At 57.8% G+C, this 25,493-nt stretch overlaps 1 protein-coding gene across 3 annotated transcripts in view; it reads left to right on the plus strand.

The window, feature by feature from the left end:
- The window catches only part of NEK6 (NIMA related kinase 6), an 84,842-nt gene that overhangs the window by 17,448 nt on the left and 41,901 nt on the right, over positions 1–25,493 (plus strand). For 2 of the 3 annotated variants that reach the window (XM_046683762.1, XM_046683754.1), the window contains exon 2: positions 24,887–25,004. In XM_046683762.1, coding sequence (XP_046539718.1) covers positions 24,915–25,004 — 90 coding nt within the window. In that variant the 5' untranslated portion in view covers positions 24,887–24,914. Of the gene's footprint in view, positions 1–14,979; positions 15,134–24,886; positions 25,005–25,493 lie in introns of those variants that run through there. The other variant, XM_046683768.1, reaches the window with a different exon arrangement.

Consider the following 25,493-nt stretch of genomic DNA (forward strand, 5'->3'; position numbering starts at 1 on the left):
GCGGCAGGTCGAGGGGGCTGTCGATTCCCCAGTGACTCAGTGTGAGCAGGGGACCGGCGTGCCACTGGGGTGTGTTCAGAGGGGAAAGTCCTGAGCCTGGATCTCTGCCTAGCCAGGGGCGGAGACTCCCCACCCATGCCCAGCGCCTCCTCCACGAATGCCAGTTTTCTCTTAACAGTCTGTTATTATTCATATAGAATTCTCAGCTTTTTTAAAACAACTCCTCCTCTTATTGCCATTATTACTTTTTCATCAGAGCATCCATCAGGGTTTTACAGATGCTATCATCAGCTAGGCCTCACCTTTAAACAACAGCTCCATTTTATAAGTGAACCCACAGCTCAGAGAGGTAAAGTGACTTACCCAAGGTCACACAGCAAGGATTTGAACCCAGATCTGTTTACCCCGGAAGCACCTGAGCTGGTACCTTTGAGGATCCATAGGAATTGGCCAGATGGAGAGGGGTTGCTAGCCAGACCACACAGCGTGCACAGGGGCCCGGAGGGGTGAAGCAGTAGGTCACAGGAAACTGTAAGAGGCTCTGTGGAACTGACGTGGTAGATGACAGGTGTCACCTGGGATTGGGATCAGACAGGTAAGGAGGCTCTGAATGCTAAGTTCTGAAGCGGTGACTTTATCTGGAAGCCTTGAAGGTTGATAAGGGAGGGGTGATGTTTGGTGTGGAAAATGGTCTGGTGGGGGTGGTGTTAAGACTGGAGGCTGGCGAGGAGGCCCCAGTGTGGGTGCTGGGAGAGGCTGCCTGAGGCCGCAATTCCCCCCAGAAAGAACCTTTGGCTCCCCCCACCCCCACCCGCCCCAGCCCCTTCCTGCTGGGTGTCAGGCGGGAGGCCCTCACCCGGCACCCCCAGCCTCTCTCACAGCTTTCTTGTGAAAACCAGGGCCGACGCCTCCCCATTTGCTGGGGACAATGTGAGAATCAATGATAAAATATGTAAAACTCACAGCGCCGCTTTGGGAAGGGAAAAAACGTGCTGCGGATGTGTTATTTTCCCTAAATCCGGATTTCTGCATGTCAGTTTCTTTTCCCCCATGGGAGAAGCTGTTTTGGTTCCCAGGGGTGAGAGGAGCCGGGGTTAGTGGGAGCACGTGGGCCAAGGCCTGGCCTGTTCGAGTTGTCTGCTCCGAATCTGCTTCTTTCCCCGATTTCAAAGCGGTCTCGTTCATCCATATGAGCCTTGTTCTGACGCATCCCCGGGGAGGCAGTTGCGCTGTCACTGTGATTGCGTTCCGATTCTCCCTTGATTGATTGATCGGTTGGTCTGGAAAAGTCAGAGGTGAAGCGGAGAAACAAGCAGCTCTGGGTTTTAATGGACATCTGGGGCCCATTGGGTGTGTTGGGGGTCAGAGGTTCCCTCGGCCCACCAGCAGTCATGCAGTGAAGGGCTCACAGCCTCGGGGTTGGTGTGTGGCAGTGGAGGGGGCAGGGGGTGGTAGGTGGCGCCTGTGGTTGAGCTGGCTGCTCCCAGGGTCTGTCCCGGGTCATTTTCCATGGAGGCAAGGGTCTCAGGAGCCCCCGCACGCCCTTTCTGGAGCCAGGTCATGCCAGGGTGGTGCTATGGGAGACTGGGTCCTGCCCGCCAACAAGGGGCCCAGCCACTCCCCTCCCACCCTGCCCCACCACAGGGCCTAGCACCTGCTTGGGAGGCAGTCCGGGTATTTTTCTGCTGAATGGGTGAATGAGGAGAGTCAGTGTCGGATACTGGCTGGGTGACTTCGTGTATCTGGGGTCTCATTTTGTATCACTCATTTCTCAGCTGGGGAGACTGAGATCCCGAGAGGGGAGAATCCTGGCCGAGACACCCCATAAAGACGCCGCAGGGCTGGTCTTCTCATGTGCGTGGCTCCCCATGCCCGTGAGAGTGCTCATCCCTCTGCTGGGCCTTTCTCTCCCCGAGGCTCCCCGGGGGATGGAGGGGGCCTGCACAGACCAGGTCCACACTCCCTCTTCCCTGTCACTTCCTCCCCCAAGGCTGTTCCCTCACCCAGAGCACCCCCTTCAGTGCTGGGCCGAGATGGGGGCAGGTGGGCCTCCTGTGTGCCAGGCGCGCCCTGGCCACTTTACCTACATGACCCAGCAAACAAGCGAGCCTTTTAGGTGGGTCTTCTCCTGTTTTCAGATCACAAAAGTGAGGCTCAGAGAGGTGATGAAACTTAGCCAAGGTTTCCCAGCAGATAGGTGAAGGATCCCCGATTTAAATTCAGGGAGGACAGTCGCCTGCTGGAACAGTCCTGCTGCTGGGAGAACAGGTGGCTGTGACCTGTTTTTGTGGGCTAGCCTGGGGCACGGTGTCAGAGGCAGAGCTCCCACTAAGAAAGAGCAGGGGGTCAGTCGGGGTCAGGCAGGGTGCGGGGTGCCCCCTTGGCTCCTGGGAAACCCTGGGGCGACCAGTGCCCCAAACCAGCCCGGTCCTCATACAGCCCACTGCAGCCTTTCTTTTTCCGGTCTCGGTTGTCCCACCTGTGCAGTGGGAGGGCAGGGGGACCCCACTTATCTGCTGAGTGCTGATTATGTGCTAAGCAGTTTAATTGTCCCAACAACCCTGTGAAGCCAGGTCCCCTTATCTGCGCCACCTGACCCACTCCTCAGCTGCGTCTCCCTGGTGGCACTTCTTGCTGTCTGAAATGACTGTCTATCTGCTGCCGTGTCATGTCTGCCTCAACTGCTCGACACCTCTGGGAGGGTAGGGCCTCTCTGCCTTGTGCCTCGGGCAGTGCTGGGGTCCATGAGCCTCTCCAGAAACGCTAGACAAGTGACGCTGGAATGAATGAACCCCAGGTTTAAAAGGTCCTGAGCCCGCTGAGCACAGATCTGTGCCCTCGGCCACACTGCGAGGGCAGGACTGAGCCCCCGCCCATCCCAGGCAGCTGGGGCCTCTCTTACAGACTGGCTTTCTGCCTGGAATTCCAGGTGCGCCTGTCTGTGTCCCCCTCAGGTCCACACTGCCCGAAGAAACTTCCAGTCCACGCCTGTGGCTTTGGATCAGCTCAGAAAAAGCGTGTCCTGTGACTGCTCAAGGAATCTGGGCATTTAGCCCAGAAAAGAGTGTGTTTCCTGGCTTCCTGAGAACTGGGGCCCACCCTGCCCCTGGCCTGGGCGTGCAGAATGGGAGGGAGAGAGAGATGGACTCCAGCCCTGGAAGGCGACGGCAGCAGAGTCAGACCTTATCATCCGAGACTCCCTGCCCTTCGCCCAGGTCCGTCCTGGCAAGGCCACCGCTGTTGGCCCAAGCTCTCCGGGCAGCAGTTTCTGCAGCGACCAGGGCAGTCTCGGGGCTGGGATTAGCGCTCTTGAGTTACTGGAAAAGGAACATTCCTCACGCTCATACGAGTCTTTCTCCCCGGGGCAGCTCTCCGGCACACCTCGCTGGCTCTGCGGGGCAGACGTGGGCGCGACGTGCACCAGGCGCAGGGCCACTGGCTTGCACTGGGTCATCAGGCCACTGGGGCCAGATGTTTCGAAAGCTCCTCCCGGAGCACCAGGCATCTGGCCTCTCCCTCCGAAGCCGGGTGCGGGTTTACGAGGTGTCTTTGAAGAGAGCTGGAGTCATCCGGCCCGCGATGTCTGCGTGTTGCGTAATTTCACAATTTGGTTTTCTTTTCACGAGAAGGGTCAGTACTTCCCTCTGCCTCTCCCTCCTGCTTTTCATTTGAGTTTTCTTTTCCTCTGGACCCGCCTTCCTTTACTGGCCTGGAATGCCTCCTCCCTCGGGCCGGGAGAGCACCCAGTCCTCACAGGGGATTAACTGGAATTACCCACAGGTGGACTGGAATATACCAGTCAAATTTCTGAGATGGAGAAGACCTCCTTTTGTGTACTTGTAAGAGAGTTAGAGGAGGCCAGCCTCGCTTCTTGTCGGCCATGATTCAAAAAAAAAAACACCCAGCATAGCACACAGCTTGAGTTTGCTAGTTCCCAAATGCTAGACCCAGGCCAGGCCCGGGGCCCTGCGAGATCCTCACTGATCTCAGATCAGAGATGAGGAAACTTAGGGACGGGCCTGGCACCAGCTGCCTTCTTAGGTCAGCTGTCCTTCATTTATGCAGGATGTGATAATAGATGGAAATTTTGTTTTAGATGCCAGAAAAAGTTGGCAACTTTCTGTCCGCCTTCAGAATTTGGGAGAAGCTTTACAGGCCTGTGAAATCCCCAGCCCTGGGAACCACTGGTTTACTTCCTCTGCAGCACCACAGACAGACATTGAGCCCCAGGGAGTCTCGAATGAAGCCAGCGAGGCCTGGGGACCTGGGAGCTGCGGCCGTGAGTGAACGCTGGCTGTGCTCCGGGGCTGGGGTGGGAGCGTCTTAGTTTCCTGGGGCCACCATAACAAATGACCACAAACTGGGTGGCTTACGATGGCAAGAATCTGTTCTCTCATAATCCTGGAGGCCGGAAGTCCAAAATCTGGAGGCTCTGAGGGAGAGTGTGTTCCAGGCCTTTCTCTTAGCTTCTCGCGGTTGCCAGCACGCCTTGGCATCCTTCGGCTTGTAGACACATCACTCCAGTCACTGCCTCTGTTATCTCATGGCCTTCTCCTTGTGTTTCTGTGTCCAAGAAGACACCGGTCTTCTTATAGAGATACCAGTCGTTGGATTAGGGCCACCTTAACCTGTGTGACCTCATCTTAACTGGGTTATGTCTGCAGAGACCCTATTTCCAAATCAGGCCACATTCCCGGCTTCCAGGCAGACATGAGTCTTGTAGGGATGCTGTTCAACATGGTGTGGGACCCCAGGGTGAGGAGAAAGGCCTGTCTGGATAGGGCATTGCTGAGCCTTAGTAGTTCAGTGTCTGTGGCCATTTCAGTTGGGATAAAACAGTGTTCCCAGGAGGCCGGCCTGGTGGCCTAGTGGTTAAATTCGGCCCTCAGTTGTCCTGGCTGATGTGTTTGGCTTCATTGGCCTGGGTTCCGTTCCCAGGCGAGGACCTGCACCACTCATTGGCAGCTGTGCTGTGGCGGTGACCCATATACAAACTAGAGGAAGATTGGCCCAGATGTTGGCTTAGGATGAATCTTCCTCAGCAAAAAACCCCCAGCATTCCCAGGAGGGACCGCTAGGGCGCCTGTGCATGCGGGACCCGGGTGGCCCCAGGGAGCCTGCTAACGTTCCCATGGAGGAGACAGATGTGCACAAGGACCTAAGTTCCAGGAGGGAGAGCCATCACCACAGCCAGGGCCAGGTCATCTCACTCACTGAATGGACTCAAAGACTCGGGGAGGTGACCTGGCCAGGGGCTCTCTGCCTCCAGTGTCCTTGCTCCACATCCGAGGCTCATTTATATGCTTTAATACAGGCTGCAAAGAAGAGTAGGCTGGTTCACTTGAGCACACTTTTTAAAACACAGGCCATCAGATTTAGTCCTTTGGTGGCATCGGCCAGAACAGCTGAGGGCCGAGATCCTCTCAGCGCTGTGCACAAGCCGGCAGCCCGGGACAAGTGTCCTCTCCCAGTGCAGACAGGGCCCCGCCATTCCTGGTGGTGCCTGCCAGCGCAGCCTTCACCTGCTTCGTGGATAAGGGGCAGCCTGTGGGGCAGGCAGGAGGGATCCAGGCTCTTCATTTCCCCCAGGGACCGTTATCTCCTTTGGCAGAGGCTCTGTGGTCCCAACCCGGACACCTCTGAGCCAAGTGGTCTTGAGCAAGCTGGTCAGTCACAGGACCTCCCCGAGCCTCACTCCCCTCCTGTGAAATAGGAGCCGTGGTTCCAGCCCTCCCATCTCAGAAGGATTAGGGGTCGGCTGAGTGGGGTAGAGGTGGTAACCACCCTTTGTGACTCCTTCCAGTGCCTAGCACGGAGCCTGGCACACAGTAGGTGCACGATAAATACTCATCAAATAAGAGAGAGTCTCTTGGGGCCCAGAATGTCAACTTCACGGCACTCCTGAGATTCACCCCCGCACGGTCTCTTGAGAGGGAAAGTCTGTGGGCGTTTCCTTCTTCCTGTTCGTGGACACAGTCACCTGAGATGATCAGCGGTGGGGAGGTCAGTGTGTGCATTTAGCGTTGGCAGAGGAATGATGCTGCTAAACTGTCTCTGGGGCTTTGATTCGTCCCATGCCCCATTGAGTAAAATTATTCCTGGGCTTGGCACCGTGGGAGGCAGAGCGGTGTGCAGAGGAGCACTGGAAGGGGAGTCTAGAGAGCTGAGTCTGGCCCTGGTTTTGCGCCCCTTACCCGCCTGTGTGCAGTCGCTCCCGGCACCCTGTGGTCCTCTGAGCCTCCCTCCCCTCTGCAGACCTGAGGCTACTGCTGTTCTTAGGGCATCTATCCCACAACTAACGCTGTGCTTGCCTCGCCTCCAGGCCTTTGCACGTGCTGTGCCCTCTGCTTGGGGGGCCCTCCCCCTGCTTCGGTTCTGAGGAAACGCCCCCAGGTCCCCAGGCCGACCTACCGCACATACAGTTGCGCGTGTTTCCACCCCCCGCTGTGCCTGGCAGCACTCACACTGGGTTGCGGGTGTTGATTGACAACACTCCTATCTCCCTACACAAGGAGCCCCTTTGAGGACGGAGGCCGGTCCCAGCACATGTTTGTAGATTGAGTGAACAAACAATTGACTGTCTTTGGACGTATCCTCTGCGCCCCTGTTTCCCTTCTTTCCAATACAGGGTGTGGACTAGTGGATACCTTGGGGGCCTTTCTGAGGTCTCTGCTGAGGCGTGAGACCTCAGACGAGTGGATTCAGTTTCTCCTGCTCCCAGGAGGAGAACAGGCGGGAGCTTGGCAGCGACAGCACACGTATTTGCTTAACGATTATCTGCCGTTGACGCAACAGTATGAACGAACGGGAGGGGTTTTCTGGGCCCTCCGCATGACATTCCCAGTTGGTGGATTCCAGGGTCTTTGCAAAGGCTGGACTGAGGCAGCCTCGATGGAGATGTTCTCACTGTGTTCGACAACCCTCCCCCACCTGCTCCTCTGAGGGAAGAATGTGTGTCCAGCCCCTGAGACTGGACCTGCACCCACCCCACAGAGCTGTCCCACACTCGCACAGCTGCCCAGAGTGCCTCTGGATGACGCGGACAGCAGGTCTGCTTGGGCTTCATCCCCGACATCCTAGGCTCCAGGCTGGCACTGGATTTCAAACCCTCACCTCTGCTGTCTCCCCGCTGTGCGCCTTGGGACCTCTCTGAGCCTCAGTTTCCTCATCTACAAATGGAGATAGTAACGCCCACCTCATGGGAACACACAACGCCGTGCCTGGCGTGGGGTGGGAGCACGTGATATGGCGGCTGTTCCTCTTAGCACGAATATTCCTTACTCTGGAGATGAGAGCGAAACAGAGATCAGCCATCTGTTTGTTGAAGCCAAAAAATGTCTGTTGTCTGAAGAATTTTGTTTTGGAAGACAAGCCCAGGTTTTGGGTCAGAACCTTATTCCCTCTGGAATTTCACGGTGGAGCATCCAGGCATATTTTAAAAGCTTGGTGAGCACCCAAGCCTTTGAGCCTTCCACGTGGATGTCCCCAGGTCAGCCTTCTCGGAATCTCTTGCACAGCTGGGCCGCTTGTCGCGTCGGTAGCATCTTCTCCACAGAGCGGGCTCTGTCTGTCTATGAATAGATGTTTTTCCTCTCTTTCTGGGGCGGCTGAATGGCAGTCACCCTCCTGCCATCCCAGAGGCCGACCTGAGCGTAAAACTCCAAAATGGACATCAGAGCGGGGCCATCCATTTCTGCTCGGACTCTCAGCTCCCAGCAAAGCTCAAAGAGGTGGGTCGATGGCCGCCGTGACCCACGAGCCTCCTGGTGTCTCCCGGGCTGTAGTTGTAAAGGCTGCTGAGCAAAACGGAAGCAATCAGAGTTCTGGGAAAAGGCAGCGACTCAGAGCAGGAGCCGAGATTGAGAAGCACGGTTCATTGTCTCCAGAAGCAGGCCTGCTGGCTCCGTGGCATCCAAGCCACAGATGCAAAGCCCCTGAGAGCAGGAACGACTCTGGGATCAGCCTCTTGCAGGCTCAAGGGCCTTGTGGCTCAGTGGTTAGGAGCTGGGGTTCTGGGACCACATTTCCTGGCTTCAAATCCCAGTTCCTCCCCCTCTATGGACAGCATGCCTAACCTTTTTATGCCTTGGGTTTTCCCTTCTGTAAAATGGAGATAAGGGGCCGGCCCCATGGCCGAGTGGTTAAGTTTGTGCGCTCCGGTTGGGCGGCCCAGGGTTTCACCGGTTAAGATCCTGGGCACAGACCTAGCACTGCTCATCAGACCATGCTGAGGTGGCGTCCTACATAGCACAACCAGAGGCACTCGCAACTTGAATATACAACTATATACTGGGGGCATTTGGAGAGAAGAAGAAGAAAGAAAAAAAAAGAAGATTGGCAACAGATGTTTGCTCAGGTGCCAGTCTTTAAGAAAACCTTTTTTTAATTAAAAAAAAATGGAGATAATAATGCCTTATGAGGGGTAGATACGTTAACGTCCCTTAAGCGCCTAAGAACACAGCTTGCTGCCTAGTAAGTAAATAAAGGTACGCTGAGGCCCAGAGAAGGCAAGGGACTTTCTGTGGTCTTCCAGCAAGTTACCAGGGGCCGCCAGGCTGAAGCTCATATGATCCCTGGTCTCGTGGACATTCCGCCCCCTCCCTTCTCCCTCAGTCAGACTTTTACAACTCTGCTTTTTGCAAAGGAAATCGCGTGACCCTTCAGCCCACAAGAATTCAGACTGCACAGAATTTCGGAAACCTCTTTGGGCTGGCTGGGGGCCTCGTCGCAATTCTCTTCAGCTGCTAGTTCTTTTTTCCTCCGTGTTTTTCCTTTAAAGTTCTAGAGGGTCTCTCCTTTCCTGTCTCCTAAAATAGAAAAATTAAGCTTTCAGCAAAGGAGTTTGAAGACTTAGGTCTCTGCCTTGTGTCCCTGAACCAACCCCACCCCCCCCCCCCCCCCCCCCCCCCAGTTCTGGGCCTCAGTTTCCCCATCTGTGAAATGAGAAGGTTCCCCCCTTCATAGGTGGACAGCCCCAGCCTGTGACTGCTTTGGGGACAGGTGAGCCAAGACGTGCCACCCTGCGCGAGGGTCCCTGTTGACGGCCCGGTGGGTGCTGAGTAGACAGAAGCTGGTGACGCATCCTTCTAGGAAGTGAGGTGAAACTCACCAGAAATGCTGCCCGCTTCCGCCCACCTCCGAGTTTCAAAGGTTATTTGAGTCATCAGAGTTGCCCGCACTTTTCTTGCTTTCCTGTTTCAGTAAACGCTCCTTAACCTCTCTGGGCTGAGGCCAGGTGGCCAGGAGTGTGCCATCAGCAGGCCTGCAGGGCATCAGAACTGAGGGCTGGGTAGCTTCCTAATCTCGACTGGGCGCCCCAGCTGCCCGCTCTGGAGGCTGCCAGCCTAGGGTGTGAATCCCGGCCCCCGGGCTTGACCCCTCCCCTCTCTGAGCCTCAGTCTCCTCACTGTGGAGTGGGTGCATGAGGCTGCCAGCAGGGTGAGATGGCAAGCCCAGCACAGGTGAATGGCAGTCCTGCCCCCACTCATTCCCCTCTTCCTTCCTGCCCAAGAGGCCTGGCTTACCTGGGATCCAGCTGGGGCACAGTAGATGTTGATGTGCCTGGGTCCTCCCTGGCTGTGGGGGACAGAGGGACACTTGGCCAAGCCAGGAAGCCAGGAGACAGACCCTTGCCCATCAGGGCCAACAGCATCCTGAGTGCAGCCCTTGCGGCCTTTGGATGGGGAGCCTAGGGCTCAGAAGGGGAAGGACCTAGAGCCATAGAGTCCATGGACCAGGAGTCCAACCCAGGATCCTAACCCAGAGTCCCCTCACCCCCAGGTCCTCCTGTCCTCTGTGCATGGGCTCACTTTCAGGTCAGCCTGGCACCATCAGGGGACTAGCCTGCCTGGGCTCGGGATTCAGAGATGGGATGGGGGGTCAGGAGGGGACTTGGGGCGGAGCCCTGCCTTGTTACCCCCTGGCAGGGGCCTCGGGCAAGTCATGCTCACCCCGGAGCCCCCATTTCGTCATCTCAAAAGTGGGCATCATTCCTGCTCTGCGCATCTCTCAGAGTTGTCACAAGGCTTCCTAAGATGGTGTGGGTAAAAACCCCTCTGCAGACAATCAAGAACCGTCCAGAAGGGAAGAATGTGACGTTCGTCATCCCCTGGGGCGTTTCGGTGTCCCTCTCACTCAGTGTCTGATGCAGGGTGGGGGCTCAGTAAGTGTTAAATGACTAAATGACAAGAGTTACCATTTATGAAACACCTGCTACATACCAACATCACCCAGGGAACCTTCCATTAGGTGCTCTAATTCTCACACCAGCCCCAGAGTTTGGGTGTGTCCCCATTTTACAGATAAGGAAGCTGAGGCTCAGAAAGCTGAATAACTTACCTAAGGTCACACAGCAAGTGGGTGAGAACGTCAGGATTCATACCTGATTCTTAAATCTGTGTGTCCTTCCAGGTGCTCACCATGGCCCACTGGGTCACCCCCTCCCAGGGGTTTGCTGGTAAGTATTTAGCAAACAGTTCCCCGGGGAAGAGCGGTGGGGGTGAGGATTTGTACAAAGCCCTGATTTGTAGCATTTGCCAGTTTCCATGGTGTAAATATTCCTACAGTGGCTGGTTTCAATCAACCAACATGATACTGACTGTCTCGCAAAATCCCTGAGAATGGAGCAAGCAGGCGTCACGTGCCAGCCATAGTGGCTCCAGGGCACCTCTGTGCCCCTCACCTTAGCCCCTCGAATGCCCAAGGAAGGCCACAGAGTTACCAGTGTCCCCTAGCCTGGAACAGCAGACTGGAACCTAGCAAATGGCTTGGGTGGGCATGCTGTGCTTCTAGATGCCCCCAGCCCTCTCCCAGCAGAGCCCCTGGAGCTCCCTGGGGTCTCGGTACCACACAAAGACTTGGGTGGGATGGATGAGATCTGAAGACGGATCTGCAACACCTCCACTGCAACATTACGGCCTCCCAGCCCCACCGTGTGCGATATTCCTGCCAGGCCCGGAGCCGAGCCCTGTAAACGCCGGGATATAATGGACAATAAAAGTCGCCGGAAAATAGTGAGTCTCCTAGGACCACGGTCGTCCCCGCCACACGCTGCCTGCCAGAACCACGAGCCCTGTGATCATGAGGCACGATCGTCATATAAATATATAGGGTCTCTCACCAGCTGCGGGCCGAGATTTATTTTATTGAGACGGTAGGGGGAGGGGGCGGTTCAGGTTCATCATCCTGGTAACTTCGTATAATGCTTTTCCATCACTTCCCAGCTTCTGGGAGAAGGCAGCAAGAGCCGGTATGGCCTCTCCCATCTTCCCCAAAGAGGGGATCCCCAGAGGCCATTGACACCTCCTGCCACATTCACAGGCCCAAGGGCCTGATTGGCCACAAGACCGCTGGAGGATGAGGACGGGCCTTATAGTGAACAATTGGTTTGCAGAGTGGGTTGCCAGAAATATTTGTTGCAAGGATATTGCCATTGAATGAGTGCTGGAGTTTTTTGATGATGATGATGGTAATCATAATAGCAGCCACCTTTACTGAGCTCTTGTATGTACCTCGGTCCTGATGGTCCTGGGCTCTTGCCTGCACGTCCTCACTCAGTCCTCGTAACAACCCCGTGAGGTGGGTCCTACGTGGTCCCCTGTCTACAGAGAGGGAAACTGCAAACAGGTGACCAGAAACCTGGCCCGAGCTCGTGTGGCTGGATTGAGCAGCACAGGATTTGGACTTGGGGTTCTCAGACTCCGTTGCCTGTGCTGGGCTGCCTCTCTGCCTCCTCACTACCTGGCCCTCTGGTCCCGGATCAAATGTCACCACTTCCCTGAAGCCCCCTTGATTGGCTCAAGTTGGAATCGGTGGCCCCCTTCTTTGATTCTGCAACACAGTGAAGGACTTCGATCTGGTCCCGCCCACCGCCACTCCATTCCCTTCTTCCCTGAGGGCAGGAGCCCAGTCTGTACACTGCAGAGGGTGTCCAGGCAAGCACGGACTCGGGCCTGCATTTCCATCTAGGTTCTGCTGTCTTCAGTTGGGACTCCTCCAGCAAGTCACATGGCCTCTCTGAGCCTCAGTTTCCTCATCTGTCAAACAGACACACTGTCTGCCTTGCAGGGTTGTTTTACGAGCACACGAGCTGCCAACCCTCCTGAAGGATCTGGCCCAGCACCTGGCACTTAGGGGGTGCTCTCTGCATGATCCCCCATGGACACATCCCGCCTCCACGGCTGTGTGCCTGGGAGCCCGGGAGACATCTGAGCTGTGCCCCCATGTGGCTGTGGTTTGTTGTAAATGGGGAGGTCAGAGTACAGGGGGTTAGAGGGCTAAAAAAGTCTTCCAAGACCAGAGAGAGTGTCTCCTTAGCAATTTGAGACCCAGAAGATCTGGTTTTCCTCCCAGAAATGAGCACGTGATTAGATACAGGTTCCCTGAACTCAGTTTCAGGGCACGTCAGCAAGTAGCAGGTCCTCCATCAGCCTTATAAAAAATGTCAGCACAGGAAAGGCCCTCCTAGACTGTGGGACCCAACCCACCCATGTTGTAGGTGGGGAAACTGAGGCCGAGACAGGCTGTGACTTTCCTGAGGCCATGCAGCCCTGTGAGAGTCCCAGGCCTTGTGAGTTCCAGGCCACCATGACAAAATGCCACAGCTCGAGCAGGAATCACCTGCCTGGAATTAAAAATGGCATCGTCCTCCCCAGGCCTGACTTGGGGTCAGCGAGGATCCTGGGGAGAGCGTAACACAGGAAGGTGTAGGGCCATGTTGGTGTGGCCCCAGAAGCCGTGATTGGGCGCTGGCCTGTAACTCCACGTGGGGCGGCAGGACTGGTTGGAGAAGACACCGTCACCCAGAGACCGAGCCCCCTCATCCGCATGGAGATTGTGTTGGAGGCTCATGGTGACTCCGGAGGCCCTGAGAGTCCAGCAGCTGATGGAGAGGACCACACGTCCATCTGGACCCCTCAGCACAGCACCTCTCTTCTGGGTCCCCCACCTGTCCGGTGGGGAGTGACCGGCAGTGAATGCAAGCGTTCGAGGGCATGGAGGCTGAGCAGAGCCAGGTTAGACTTCTGGAAGGTTCTCACCGCCTCGGGCCCAGGAGAAAGAGGAAGGCTCCATGGGGTTGGCTCACATTTCATGAATCTGTGTTTCTCCTGGATGCTGCGCCTTGTCCTAGGCAGGAGCACATTCGCCCTTCAGAGGCACGTCTCTGCCCTGGAGGAAATTCCTCTAGAGAGGAGGCCGGAAGCAGAAGAGAAACTGTTTAGGCAGAAAGTGCCCAACTTGAGGGCCTGACCCAGCCCGTCTGCAGCCTCCTCTGAGTCAAGGCTGATGCCACTTGGAGTATAGTCCTCGGGAGTGCTGCGCGCACAGTTCATGGACGAGGAGTCCACCCCGCAAGCCTGTGGACATCTGGCCTGGGCCCAGCCTTGGCCACCCATGGGGCCGGCACCTGGCATATGCCCGACAGTTGTGCCCAGCCGGCGGGGAAGGTGCTCTGGCAGGTGGCCGAGCCCTGGTGCCAGGATCTGGCTCGGTGTATCCTCCAGGGCCTCAGCTGCCATATGTCTGTGTCAGTCCCAGGGGTCAAGCTGCAGATGGGGCGCGGGGGGTGGTTTGCCCGGGGTAGGGGTGGCTCTTGTTCTGGGGGAGGAGGCAGGTGCTGGCCACGGGAGCTCTTCTCAGAGATGGAGGGCTGGGGCTGGCCCGGAGCCTTCTCCAACTTCCTCCTGCATAGCCGCACATCTGCCAGTCTCCACGCCATTGATGTCACTCTGTCCTCTGCCAGAATTCCCTTCCTCTCTGCTCTTAACCCAGCCCATCCTTCCAGGCCACCTCAGACTCCACCTGTTGTAGGAAGCTGTCTGTGACCTTGCCTGGCCGGAGCGAGAATCCGTCAGTCAGTCTTCTCACTGGGGGCACTTTTCATGCTCTTTTCTGGCTTGTGGACCTCTGTTCCTGGGTTCTGGGGTTCTCTCCTGTGGACCCTATAAGAGTAAGGGTGTTTGTCTGTGTCCTCTCGGGCACCAGTGGTCAGCACAGGCCCTGCACGGAGAAGGCAGCTGGAAGGACATGAGGAAGGAAGGGAAGACAAGAACACACTGAGTCCTCAGTTCCTGGATCCGTGGCCTTGTTTTAGAGAACGTGGGCCCGAATAAGAATGTAATGATAATCTAACAATGACTCCACTGATGGGGTGTCTATTATCTGCCAGGCGCTGTGCTAAGCACTTTTGATTCACGTAATGTCGTAGAACCTGCCAGCAGCCCAGGGTGGTCTGTACTATTCTTGTCCCTGTGTTACCCGTGAGAACACTGGGGCACACACAGCCTGCACGTGGCAGAGCCAGGACTCGAACCCAGGGCCACCACCTGCTGAGGCTCTCATCTCAGGCAACAAATATTTTTGGCTCAGCTTACAAAAGAGAGACTAGAAAGGGTTAAGCTTTTAAGGGGACTGCAAGAACTTTTGTCTTTGTAGCATTTGCTGGGCCCCAATGGGGTTGGGTGGGGAGGGAGCTCCAGGGGCAGAGAAGGGACCCCTTGTCTCTCCCAGAGCCCAGGCTGGTTTAACCCCCGAGTCTACTGTCTGTGCCAAGTTCCGGGTTGGGGCTGGGGCTTTGGTAGAGGCTAGAGGGCACATCCCTTTGCCTGAGCAGTGTGGGGTCTGGAGAGGGTTTAGGAGGCCGGGTCTTGTTCAGGCACTGCCCCTGCTGTGTTTGTGGCCCTGGGTAAGCCTCTTGCCCTCTTACCTCAGTTTCCTGGAGGGTAAAACGGGTGGGGGGGGGGCAGGACTGGGCGACCCCAGAATGAACTCTTGATTGCTTTCCAAGCCCCCTGGCTCGGGGTACACACGCGCCCTCTCCAAGACTGTCCAGTGGCTGCTGCCGTCGGATTCCAGTCCCCGGTGAGCACTGGGCTCCCTGGCGGCTGTGACAAGTTCCATTCGCCACGGAGGTGGCAGCCGGAGCTATTTTTGGAGCAGAGTGTGGTGGGGGAGTTTCCTTTTGGCTGTGGCTGGGGACGGGAGTCTTGGGCAGGGGAAAGTCCCGCACAGAGACAGGGCCGGCCTCCCTTCCTTCACCCGCCCTGGCACAGAGGCCACCCAGATACCCGGGGGCCCCGGCGCCTCACGTCCACAGCAGATCTTCCCTGGAGCTTCTCCGGAGCCACTTTGCAAGGTACCGGCCTTTGCCCTGCCCCCGGCCGTGAGGAGCCCTCACTCTTTCCTGCCGCCCGGGGCTGCTGCCTGCACCTCTGAGGGCACGCCTGGCAAGGGACAGGGAGGCAGGCCCAACAGACCTGCAGGGCCTGGGCTCCTGGGGCACCTGACCTTGGCTGCACCTCTGCCACTGCTGCCCACTTGACCACCTGCCTGGTGGGGGCTGCCCGTGGGCCAGCGCCATCAGCCTGGCACGACCTTTGCCACCACTCCAGTGCAGGGGCCGGTGGCTGCCAGCAGGTTTCACCTTGAGTGATCCCCAGCTTTGCCAGAACTCCTGAGGTTACGAGAGAAGCAGATAAAGCAATTCTTATCTCTCCGGGGTAGATTTTGGCTGCCTGGGCCCCTGCCTGATGTCTGAGCCGTGAGTTCACCATAGAATTTTCTCCCACTGGGAATAGCCATTCCTTCAAACCTTAAAACGGGGGGCAGGAGAGAAAATTAGGGGGCCAGGGGTTCAGGAACTTGCCCTGTATCGAGGCCTCTGGGTGGATTATGGATGCTCTCCTGGGGCCCAGGCCAAGCTTTTACAGACACTGAGGCCCTGGGAGGCTGCCTCGCGGGGTGCACTCCTTCCACTATTGGTTGGCAGGTTAGCATGGTCTGAGAGAGCAGATGAATCTCTGCTCTGAAACTGCCCCTCCAGGGGCCCTGGGGATGAGCTGGCCAGGGGGCCCCAGGCTCCTCCCTCCTGGCCTCTGGGGTTTATGTACTGAGTCAGCAGCCACTTACCTGGCCCTCCCTCTGTGGCCTGCTGGGGTCATAGAGGTAAGTGGTTTGGTCTCTGCCCTCGAGGAAATCTCCAGTTTAGGGAGAAGGAAACACCTGAGGGGGCAGTGACAGCACAGGGCTGAGGGCTGTGGAGCTGGGGAGTAACTGACTGTCTGAAGGAGTCTAGGAAGGCTGCCTGGAGGAGATGCCCCAGGTTGGGCTCTGAAGGAGGAGCCGGGTTTGCCTGGAAGCCGTACATTCCAGGCACAGGGAGCAGAGCCTACCAAGGCCTTGAGGGGAGAGCAAGTTCATTTCCTTGGAGGGCAGGGGTCCTTGGGATGGTGGGTCTGCGTCAGGGGTTTGAGGCTCTTAGCAGAGTGAGCTCCCAGCTTCACCAGCTCTCTGGTGGTCTCCAAGGATCGCCCCAGGCAAATGAGATAAAAACTCAGACTTTGGAGAGTGGGATCTGGGTTCAAACACAAGGCATGCCATTTTCCAGCTGCACGGACTTGGCAAGTCCCTGCACTCCTCTGGCCTCAGTTTCCTCATCTGTCAGTCAATGGGGCCATGGGGGGTGTCACAGCAGGAACATGCTGAGATGCTGCGGTAACTCCCTGGCACAGAGGAGATGCCCACAGATCTTCCTCCTCGGAGGGTGGGGCAGGGCCAGCCTCCGCCAGGGCCAAGCCAGAGGCCCTCCCGGACGGGAGCCAGACACCTCGCTGCTCCTTTAACTGGGAGACGAGATGTTTGCAGCTCCTACATTTTTTTCCTCCAGAATTGGGTTTTATTGCCCAAGAAGGAGGAAGTGAAAGGTGGCCAGGGGCTCTTGCCCTTTAGAAAGGCCCCAGGAGGCCCTGCAACGTGCAGTGCTGGCTGTGTGGACTGGCCTGGTGGTTTCTGCCTGGTCCGAGCCCACGGGGATCCCGAGTGCGAAGGCAGACGTTTCTTGCTTTGGGGCTTCGGGAGGGTGGGAGGGGCCCCCTTCCACCGACTGGGCAGAAGTTTATTCAGCCAGCCCCTCTGGGTGCCCGTTTTGTGCCAGGCCGTGGGCGAGACACTGGCGGTTTAGAGATGACCGCTAAGATCAGCCCCCGCCTTGAAAGGCCAGCAGAGGAGAGGAGAGGGTGACAAAGGGAGCAGTTTGTGCCCAAACGGCTGGACTTGAGGAGAGAAGCCCATGTGGATGCCATGAGAAGGGGAGGAGGAAGGAGGCCCTGGCACCACCTGACTGCTCCCGCGCCCACCCTGGGGGTTCCAGCCGTTTCCTCTTCATGGATGAGGAAATCAAGGCTCAGGCAGGGGGCAGGACTTTCCCAAGACCCCACAAGAAGTGCCAAGCCTGAGTAGGACCCAGGACCTGGTCCTGACACGTGACGTGAGTGAGAGTTTGCCCTGGAGAGATCATCTGTTCCAGGCAGAGACCAGTGTGTAGAAAGATCTGGAAGGGCCAGGGTCCTGCATGGTTGGGAAGAAGAGGCCCTAATGTGCAAGGGTCTGGGGTCGGGGTGGGATGGGGCGTTGGGGGAAACACAGGATGGCGGCCAGCGCCAGCTGGGCAGAGCTTGGAGTGCCGTGCTGAGGCGTGTGGGCCTCGTCCCGGGGAGCTTTGGGTGGGAAGTGGCAGGTTGGGATTTGCATGTTGGGGGACCTTCCCATGATGGGCTGGAGGTGGGGTCATCAGGCAGGAGGTGACTGCAGGGATCCTACTGAGAAGGGGCGAGGCCAGCACAGGGCAGGGGCTCTGGGGGAGTGCAGATCTGCTGGGGGAAAGAATTGCAGGACTGGAGGAAGGCCAGGTGTGGGCTGTGAGGAGAGCGAGGCATCCGGGGGGCGAGCCTACATTCCTGCTGGGTCCCTGGCAGACAGACAGGCAACCCGGTCGCTGAGATGGGGACCCAGGGAAGAGCAGGCTAAAGCTCCAGTTTGGGCCAGGTGAGTCTTCAGTGCCTGTGGCTTTTGGTGGTTATTGTCTGGAGCTGTGGAGAGAGGCCCCATGCTGAAGAAAGAAAGATGAGGGTGAGAAGTGGGTGAGAAGAGGTGAGCTGGAAGAGAAAGACGGGGTGAGGGTGCTGGGGAAGAAAGCCCCATGGGCTGGGTGGGTGCTGCATCGCCCCTCAGCTCCAGGCCTCCAGGTTCTGCAGACCCACCGTCCTCGGAGGCACGACTGCCCCAAGGAGGGGGATAGGGCCCCTGCACAGGCTGCTCCGTCCTTCCAGGGGCTGCTGGTGCCCCCGTGTCTTAGAGAAGCCCGGCTCCTGCCGGTCATGGAGCCTTGGAATCTGAGCAGCATGTGTGGCTTTAGGGGTGGGGGGTGAGGGGTGCAGGACCAGTCAGGAAACCAGACACCATCTGTGGCTCATCCCCTCCGGCTCCCAGGCCCTCATGACTCTGGCCTGAGATCTGGCTGCTTCCTGTCAAGTGATGAATGGGTAACGTCTGCTTGTCCTGAGACCAGAAGAGCGCGGGGGCCGGGCTGGAAGAAGGACACAACAGCCAGAGCCATACCTCTGGGCCAGAATTCATTCAGTCATTCGTTCGTTCGTTCACTCTTCCGAGGCAGTATGGACTAGGGAGTCAGATAGACTGGGTTTCAAATGTCAGTTCTGCCTGTAGCCTGCTGTGTGGCCTTGGGCCTGTCACTTAATGGGTTTGAACTTTCGTTTCCTCCTCTCCGCAGTGTGGATCAGAGCAGTGCCGCAGGGTGGCTGTGAGGTGGAACGAGGTACGCACAGTGCTTGGCATGTGCCTGGCGCCATGCAGCGCCTGCTGCCTTAGCGATGGGCTGTGATGGTGTCCTCCCACCAGCCAGTGGGTAGGACGTCCCTTACTGCCCCAGCCGTGCACGGGGCGTGCAGTCGGTGGCATCTCTTTCTCTAGTTGCTCACAGCCCCACTGGACTGAAAGCAGCTTCGAATGGCAGCTCTCTCTGCTGTGTGGCCTTACTTTGGCAGGTCGTGTTTGTCCTTGGAGCCTCGGTTTCCTCACCTGCAAAATGGGGGTGCTGGCACCTCTTGGGTTTCTCGGGAGATGTCACCTCACTGAGCACAGGGTTGGTGCTCAATGTGGATGTTTCCTGATGCTAAGGCTGATCTGGCCTTGACCCCGCCAGTGGCCAGGCGCCGTGAGCTGCCGCGTCTCCTTCCTGGGCCTCGGATCTCCATCTGTGGAGGGTGTGTTGGGCAGTGCCGGCCTGTGGCACCTCTTCTCCGGGCTGGCTGAAGGCCACAGGCAGTGGGCATCCATCTGACGCTTCTGCTGCCGGGAGCCTGCTGGACCAGTGGACTAGGCCCCGGTGTCTGCACTGGTGTGGGGTCACTTACGCGGGAGGAAAGACAACTGCGTGTAGGAGGACGTGAATTCACGGGGATGGTTTCTTGCTTTGGGAAAACCACCTGTGAAGCTGTTCACTCAGCTGGAAGGACCGAGAAGGGGTCTTCCCCAGAGAAACCAGCACAGCGTCCAGCTGAGGCCAAGCCTCCAAGGCCAGTTGTGTGCTTCTCCCGAGGCCTTTGCCACCTCTACCCCCAACCGAGGGGCAGCGACACCCCAGCCTCAGTGGACGGGCCAAGCGTGCGACTGGGCTCAGAGCCTTGTGGCATCAGGAGAACCCTGGCTGCACGCGCACATGCAGAAAAGGCAGGCAGGACACATGCAGCCTCCAGCTCGGTGTGGGAGCCAGCAAGGGAAGTGTAGACAAATGCTTGTGGCCATGCAGTGTACGAATGCCTTTCCAGAAGACCTGACACACACAGAGCCTCACACGCTGGGGTGTGCCCCAAGCCGGGTCCGTCCTGAGCCTTCCTGGTGTTTTGGGTCATTTGCATGGGGAACTTCTATGAGCCTTCAGCCTCCACAAGGTGTGGCATTGGGCAGGAAGCGGAGGGACACGACTTCCCCCTAGATGGAGTTTCCAGAAATTGGGAGGCAAGAGCCGGGTGACAGTCTTGGTCAGAAAGACCACTTGGGCAGTCTCGAGCCCAGCACATCAGGGAGCTGATCACTTCTGGGGAGTGCCTGGGTACACCCAAGGCCGCGTCTCCCTCTGGTCACGCCCCGCATTAGGAAGAGCCTGGACGAAGGCTGGGCGGGGAGGCGCATGTCATGGGCTTTGCAAAGGTAGCCACAGTGCCCGTAAGTGATGACGAAGTTGATTGCTCCAGAGCGATCCCCAAGAGGCCGCACAGTGTGGTAGACAGAGCATGATCTGGGGTCCAGCAGCCCAGCCCTGCCACCAGCTGTGTGACGCTGGGCAAGTCCCTGGCCCTCTCTCAGCCCCAGTTCCCGTGTCTGTCACTTGGAAGCCGTCACTCCTGCCTTGCCTGGTGAGGGTTGGCACTAACGATGCTGGTAGCAGCGTCTCCAGGCTCCGCACATGCCAGGCTCTGTTCTCAGGAGTTTATATCTGTTAACATGTTTAATCCTCTCAGTGACCCTTAAGGATAGATCTCACTATTAGCCCCATTTTCCAGATGAGGAAACTGAGACACTTGTGGTTAAAGGAAGTGGGACCAGGATTTGAACCCAGGCAGTCGGGCTCCCAAAGGAGCCCTAGGCCGCAACCCCTGGGCTGGTGCCTACCCCATCCCTGGGTGCCTGGTGGATACACACGCTTTGAGAACCCAGGGGCCCATGCTCGCTGCAGAAGAAAGGCCCTCTTTGAGGCGGCGTTGAGTGTGGCCTGCGGCCCGGGTCTTGCATTCCACAGATCGTTGGCCCCTGACTTGGGCTTGGCTGCCGGGGCCTCATTGTTCTGCTCCGTTGGCAGGAGGCGCTGGGCACAGGCAGCTCCCAGAGTCCGCGCAGGGGCCTGCGTGTGCCAGGGGCTTTCCCTGCTCTGCAAGTCTCCTCCCTCTCAATCTCTGCCTTGCTCTTTCTGCATCTGAAGCCCCTAGGAAGCAGCTTCTGGCAGGAATTTCCGGGATCAAGTGGTTGGGTTTCTCTTGGGGTACAGACAAAGAGAAAGCAGCTTCTCTGAAATCCCGAGCCCCTGGAGAGCCGCAAGAGGCGTGGCTGTCTCGGGCCAGACTGAGGAGGGCCTTGGCAGTCAGTGAGGGCTGGGTTCACATCTCCCCTCCAGAGCTTACTCGCAGCATGACCTTGAGCCTCCTCTCTCTGAACCTGATCCCCAGATGTGAAATGGGTCTAGCAACACCCCAGGAAGAATGGGAAAGATCTGGCCCACAGGAAGCACTCGGAGAACCTTCATTGCCTGCCTCCCTCCCCCCGCACGCCTCCCCTCTCCTCTCCCCTCTCCCCTCCTCCTTCCCCTTTGTAGTGGCCCTCTCTGGCACTTGGGGGCTGTGACTTGTGGAGTCTTCCTTGGCTGCTGCCTTCCTAGAACGAGGGCCTCTCCTCCTCCCTGGGGAGCGTGGTACAGTGGGTTCCATTAGGTTCCAGACACAACAGCTCTTAGAAAGAGTAATTCACCAAAGCCCCAGGGGGTTGACAGAAAAGGTGCCATGGACAGCAGTGCGGCCTCAGCTTGGTGCCTCCTGTCCGTGGGGTCCCTCATGGCCCACTGGCCCTGGGATCACCCCTACCCTCTCAGCACTGGCCTCCTCCTTGAGTGGAGGGGCTTTTCAGTGGGAGGTACTGGAAAGGAAGATGATATATTCCCAGTAAGAAAGAGCCTTTGAGGACTGCTGCACGATGGTTTTGGGCAAAGATGCCATCGTGGGTTGGAATCCTGGCTCCGCTCCCTGTGATCCCTATGATCTGGACAGATCTCTCAAACTCCGTGTGCCTCAGTTTCCTCATCTGTAAAATGGAACAATGACAGAACCTGTTTTTCAGAGTTGTGAAAATGAGATGGGCTCGTAGAGAAGCGTATGGAGCAGAGCCCAGCATCATAAGGGCCCACAGTTATCATCATTATCTCTGTTATTTCTGATGAGGCCCCGGCGAGCTCCTGGGAAGCTCCTGAGAGCGTGCCGGCTGCCTCTGGGTGCAGATGTCGGATGCCATGTGGGTCAGGGGAGTGACATTGGTGAATACCTACTGAGTTTCCGCCCATGGTGACTTGCCCAAGGTCCCAGCCGGGGAGTGCTGGGATCGAGATACAAGCCCAGGCCCACTGGCCCCCAGAGGCTGGTGAGGTGGCACCAGGGACCGGGAAGCCAGAGACTGTGAGCAGGTGGCAGGTGAGTGCACACACGCATGGGCCCGGCCTGCAGCCCGCTCTGCTGCCTTCCGAGATAAAGACAGAACCTTCTAGCTGGAGACACTTCTCCTCCAACCTTTCCCCGGCGGTCTCCCTAAGAGCAGAGGATGGTGAACATGTCACCCCGAGGGGTCTGGGGGTGCACCCCGAAGCAGCTGCCGAGCCTGCAGGAGTCTCCGGTTTTATCTTAAAATTCATGCGCATTTTACATTCTGTTCCCTCTGTATCCGGTTTATTGTCGCACACATTTCCCTCCTGAGTAACAGCGCTGCCTCGGAAAGCTGCTCGTGTTTATCTGTTTATCCTGGGGCTTTTCGTACCCGGGTCCCCACTGTGTCACCCTGGGGCTGTGGGAGCTCAGGCACAGATGGTGGGGAGGCACTGATGGGGCTGTGGTCCCATGTGCATTTAAGGAAGTGGCCACAGTGGCCCACGTGGAGGAGGAGGGCTGGGGAGAGAGGATACCAGGCCCTGGGAGACCCAGAGGTCCAGGGGGAGGCGAGGCCTGCCTTGGGGCAGAGGCAGGGGTGTGGGAGGGAGAGAGGCCTCAGAAGTGCAGGCACACCCCCACAGTGCCTTCCACATGACTCCCATAAAAGAAAAAAAGAGACAGCAAGAGATCTGCCTATTTATGTGTATACATTACAGTGCACCACATAAAATGCCATGCATGGGGGTCAAAACTGGTCGAGGCTGGGCGGTTTCACAGATAGGAGAGCGCCCGGGCTGGCCACGCCTGGCAGGACGCTCTCAGCCACTGAGACGCCCCTGCCAGCCTGAGTTGGGTGCAATCTGCAGACTCTGCCATCTGCTCCAGGTGGCCTCGCTTACTGCCATCTATTTTGTGTGCTGGAGAGCAGTTTTGCTCCAAAATGCTGACGAAAGGTGTGAAGGAGGAGCTGCGTCTGCCCTGAGGACACAGGAAGGACAGTGCTGGACGCCCGCATGCAGGTTCTATAGAGGCTCCGGGTGCCTTCCAGGACAGAGCCGGCAAGGCCGAGATCAAGCTCATCCGGCAGGTTAGGGCTTGGCGGACATCCTTTCACAGGTCAAAGGGCATCAAAGACATCCCTGAGCCTGGGAGGGCTGGCCCGACACCCACTGTAGCTGGAAAAAACTACAGTGGGGAGGAAGGAAGAGTGATTCGCAGCCCGAGACGCTGTGACCAGCTTTCTGGGCCGGTGACTGTAACAACCCCTCTTGGTGCTGAGTCCTGTCCCACTGCCCAGAAGACCCCTGTTGGTGGGCGGGAGGCCTGCTTAGGAGGTGCATGCAGCAGGGCTTGCCGACCACAGACCGGGGAAAGCTCTCGGTTTGGGATTTGGCTGGTGGGGGTGCAGATGCCCAGGTTAGAGACCACGAGAGGCAGAGTCCGTCCAGGGAGACAGGTGACGTCTTGGGTTGGGCTCCCCAGATGCAGACCTGAGACGCGGCTGCATGGTGGAGGCAGACAAACCGGCGTGCCCTCTCAGACCCAATCCGCTGCTCCCCACCGCCGGTCTCTGGAGTGTGAGTTAGACCTCAGAGGGTCCTGACCTGAGCCAGGGGAACTGGCTTTCATACTCGACCCCTCAGTTATTGATTAGGGTCTCCCCAGGGGGCCTTCCACTCCTGGGGACTTTGGCCCTCCAGAGGGTGTAGGCAAAGCTGCTCCAATAGCCTGGGCTGGTCCTTGGAGGTTCTGTTCGGGACGTGTCAAGCGAGAGGTGCCCTTGGGAAGCCAGGGCAGGGTCTGGTAGAAGTAGCAGCAGCCAGATTCGGGGGGTCCTCCCCCCATGCGGGGACTACACCCGGTGTCTTCAGTGTGTCAGGATGCCTGCTTCATCCTTGGCAGCCCTGTGGGAACCCAGGCCTGGCCCTGGGCAGTGCTGCTGCAGAAAAACTGGTGGGGGAATGAAGACCTTCCTCCCAAGGGGAGGGGCTCTCCCCTTGCATCCAGCAGGATCACGGTGGCTGCGTGCTGGCCCTCCCTCAGGTCCTACAGCTTCTTCTGTGTGCCCGAGCCTCGGTCCCTGCCCCAGGGCGCTCATCTGCTGGGGAGGCCGGCAGAGGCTTCCTGGTGACACTAGGAGTAGCAGTGATATTGGGGTCCGAGGAGGCCTTCAGCTCAGGCCAGGGCACATAGTGGGTGCTTCCTCGGAGGCAGCGGCTACGGTTACTATGGCAACTGGTGACTAGCATCCAGGGCTCTCCCGGGGCCTTAGATGTGGCAGCCCAAGCTTTGAAGGTTGAGGGCTCTGCCCCTGCCCAGAGGTTTGTACAGGACTGTGCGCGGGACCCACGGCCTTCGCTTTCCCAGTGTTTGGTGGTCAGGCCCCAGCCAGGATGGGGATGCGGTGTCCTTCCTGCAGCGACTGCTGGCAGGCTGACTCATCGTCTCTCTCTGTTGAGCACCCAGGATGCCAACCTGGGTTTACGTGGGGGTCATGATGGGGACAAGAGTGCAGAACTGCCCCCCAAGAGGAATGGAGGGTGGTAATGTGGAAAAAAAAGACTTTGGAGTCGGGACGTGTGGGGTTCAATCTGGTGCCTCCCTTTCTGGCTGGGGGGACCAGCTTTAGATTTTTCCCTGCTCAGAGCCTCAGTTTCCCCCTCTGTCCAATGGAGATAATCCTAGCCACCTAGTCAGGACAGCATTGTGGAGGGAAAGTGTGTCATGTGAGGTGTCAAGTCGTGTGGCTTCTGAGCTGGCTGACTATGGGTGGGTTACCTGCCTGCTCTGCCCCTCAGCTCCCACGTCTGTAACCTGGGCCGAGTGAGAGCACCCTCTCTGTCCGAGGGCCATCACGAGAGAGTGAGCAGGCTTGCAGATAAGAAAGCTCTCATTTTCTTTTGCAGCCCGTGCCTTGTGAGGTTGGCATGCAGGATGGCAGGACAGCCCAGCCACATGCCCCACGGAGGGAGCCCGAACAACCTGTGCCATGCCCCGGGGCCTGCGCCCCCTCCTGACCCACAGGTAAGGCCTTTTCCTCTGTCTGTAGTGTCTTGGGGATTCTCTGAGGAACGCAGGCCCCTGAGGCCGCTTCGTCCCGGCCCCTGGAGGAAGGGTGTCAGCAGCCGCGAGGCAGAGCCTCCTCTTGAATGCTTCCCATGATAGGCGAGAGCTCACTGCCTCCCCTCGGCAGCCCTTCCTTTCACTCAGCAACACTCAGAGAAGCTTCCTCTGGGCCAGGCTCTGGGCCCGGACCGTCCTGCCCTGGGGGGTTTCCATGGGAGTGGAGCAACTTTATCTCAGAGGAGTCAGCACTGGGCAGAAGGGCGGACATAGAGGGCATTGTGGAGGCCCCAAGGAGAGAGTGAGGGTGCGGGGGAGAGGCCAGGGGTGCTCGGGCTCAGAAAGTGCTTCCTTGCGATGAGCCAGAGTCTGCCTCCTTGTTTGGTCCTCACCGTGTCTGGCCCTCTTCATCCTCTTTGTCTAGAACCAGCAGAGCTTCAGGGACACTGG

Source organism: Equus quagga, chromosome 1, assembly GCF_021613505.1.
Source record: "Equus quagga isolate Etosha38 chromosome 1, UCLA_HA_Equagga_1.0, whole genome shotgun sequence".
Classification (NCBI taxonomy): domain Eukaryota; kingdom Metazoa; phylum Chordata; class Mammalia; order Perissodactyla; family Equidae; genus Equus; species Equus quagga.